Source organism: Saccostrea cucullata, unplaced genomic scaffold, assembly GCF_032062105.1.
Source record: "Saccostrea cucullata isolate Sc308-1 unplaced genomic scaffold, CSIRO_AGI_Scuc_v1 ctg5247, whole genome shotgun sequence".
Lineage (NCBI taxonomy): Eukaryota > Metazoa > Mollusca > Bivalvia > Ostreida > Ostreidae > Saccostrea > Saccostrea cuccullata.
The window spans coordinates 7737-10000 of NW_026930223.1; the positions used below are offsets into that span (position 1 = coordinate 7737).

Genomic DNA, 2264 nt, shown 5'->3' on the forward strand with positions numbered 1-2264 from the left:
AAAACACATTTTTTAAGGAGTTGAAAAATCATGGAAATCTTAAAATCAAGGTTGACATGATTTTCTTGCACTTTTAATTGTTTAAGATAATTGTAATTTTTTGAAAGGCGTATCATGCTGTGGCGTGGCACTTTATCTACAGTATTGTGTCCCTTTTACACAGCACAACTTTCCTACATAACACTCGAATTAGGTTTTGGTCTTGGTAGAAGAACCATGGTACACAAAATCTTCCATGATTTTTGGCTGACGATTACGTACTGGGTAGCGTCTCTCAGGCAAGACAGCTGAAGGTTTTGGTGGTGTGCGTACAGTTTTGAGCGATTTCGAAATTTCAAGTTCTTTCGGTTTTGACACATGGAAACCCTGAGCAGCAGATGTAACATCATGGTCAATATTGGTAGAAGCTGAGGTGTTTGACTCTGGAATCTCAATGCTGGGTTTTGTTATCAGAACTTGCGATTCCACAGTCTAATCAGCGTGTCTTCTCCACTGAGTTGTCGGGTCAACTTGAACACGATACGACACTGGTCCTGTTCTCTGTGCGATTGTTCCTGCGATCCATTTTTCTTTTCGTCGATAATCACGCATCATCACCGATTGTCCAAGCTCGAATTCCCTCTCATGTGTGTGTCTCTGTGCACACATATTTTCTTCTTTCTGCTTGACATGCGATTCCACTTTCGGTCTGAGCAGATCCATTTTTGTTTTCAAATCCCTTCCCATCATAAGTTTCGCTGGAGTTGCATTGGTAGTACAATGTGGAGTACTTCGGTAAGCTAATAAGAAGTTTGCTAGTTTCTTCTTAACACTAGTTTCTTCTTAACACCGCCTGACTCGTTTCTGCTACATTTCATTGCTTGTTTGAATGTCTGTACGAAACGCTCGGCTAACCCGTTGCTTGATGGGTGGTAAGGGGTAGTTTTGACATGTTTGATTCCATTAGCACTCAAGGAGTCTTCAAATTCCCTTGAAGTAAATTGTGGACCATTATCACTGACAATAGTAGCAGGTAGACCATTTCTGGAAAATACGGTCCTAAGAACATCGATAGTGTGCGCTGATGTAGTAGTAGTCATTTTGACCACCTCTGGCCACTTTAAGTGAGAATCAACCATTATCAAGAACATGGCTCCCAGGAAAGGTCCAGCGAAATCTATGTGAACTCTTTCCCATGCCTTGGTTGGCCATTCCCAAGCATTTAGTGGTGCTCCCTTGGGTGCGTTCTGATTCTGTTGACATCCCTGACACCTTTTAGCCACTATCTCTTTGTCCTGTTTAATTCCTTGCCACCAACAGAAACTTCAAGCAAGTGTCTTCATTTTGACGACTCCAAGATGTCTTTCGTGAATTTGAGATTGCTGGCATGACAGTGTTTCAAAAGGCTGTATCTTATAATTATACCTGATGTAAGCAGTCATCTTAAGCAGACGTCAGTCCTATCTAGGGCGGGCAGAAAATATCCTTGGACTGGAGTCAGTCCTATTTAGGGTGGTAGAAAGTATCCTTGCAATTGAGTCGGCAAATCTGTATGTGGTCAACACATCTATATCTACAGATCTATGTAGCCACTGGAGCCACTGTTTAGTAATTATAAAACAAAGTTATAATAAACCATGCAAATAAATTTATGACAATTTGTTGGCATGATAGTATTTCAAAAGGCTGTATCTTATAATTAAACCTGATATAAGCAGTAATCTTTAAAAGATGTCAGTCCTGTCTAGGGCGAGCAGAAAATATCCTTGCACTGGAGTCAGTCCTGTCTAAGGTGGGCTGAAGTATCCTTGCACTGGAGTCAGTCCTGTCTAAGGTGGGCAGAAGTATCCTTGCACTGGAGTCAGTCCTGTCTAAGGTGGGCAGAAGTATCCTTGCACTGGAGTCAGTCCTGTCTAAGGTGGGCTGAAAGTATCCTTGCACTAGAGTCAGTCCTGTCTAAAGTGGGCTGAAAGTATCCTTGCACTGGAGTCAGTCCTGTCTAAGGTGGGCTGAAAGTATCCTTGCACTGGAGTCAGTCCTGTCTACTAGTGTCTAGGGTGGGCTGAAAGTATCCTTGCACTGGAGTCAGTCCTGTCTACTAGTTTCTAGGGTGGGCTGAAAGTATCCTTGCACTGGAGTCAGTCCTGTCTACTAGTGTCTAGGGTGGGCTGAAAGTATCCTTGCACTGGAGTCAGTCCTGTCTAGGGTGGGCTGAAGTATCCTTGGACTGGAGTCGGCAAATCTGTATGTGGTCAACAGATCAACATCTAAAGAGCGATGTCAGG

At 42.9% G+C, this 2264-nt stretch overlaps 1 protein-coding gene across 1 annotated transcript; it reads right to left on the reverse strand.

Moving 5' to 3' along the window:
- Nucleotides 1–794: 794 nt before the first annotated feature.
- Nucleotides 795–1421, reverse strand: LOC134283303 (uncharacterized protein K02A2.6-like). Its single transcript, XM_062765763.1, has 2 exons — nt 1405–1421; nt 795–1302 (listed from the first exon to the last, which is right to left on the reverse strand). The coding sequence occupies exons 1-2, from the start codon at nt 1419–1421 to the stop codon at nt 795–797; spliced, it is 525 nt and encodes a 174-aa protein (XP_062621747.1).
- Between the last annotated feature and the right edge of the window lie 843 nt (nt 1422–2264).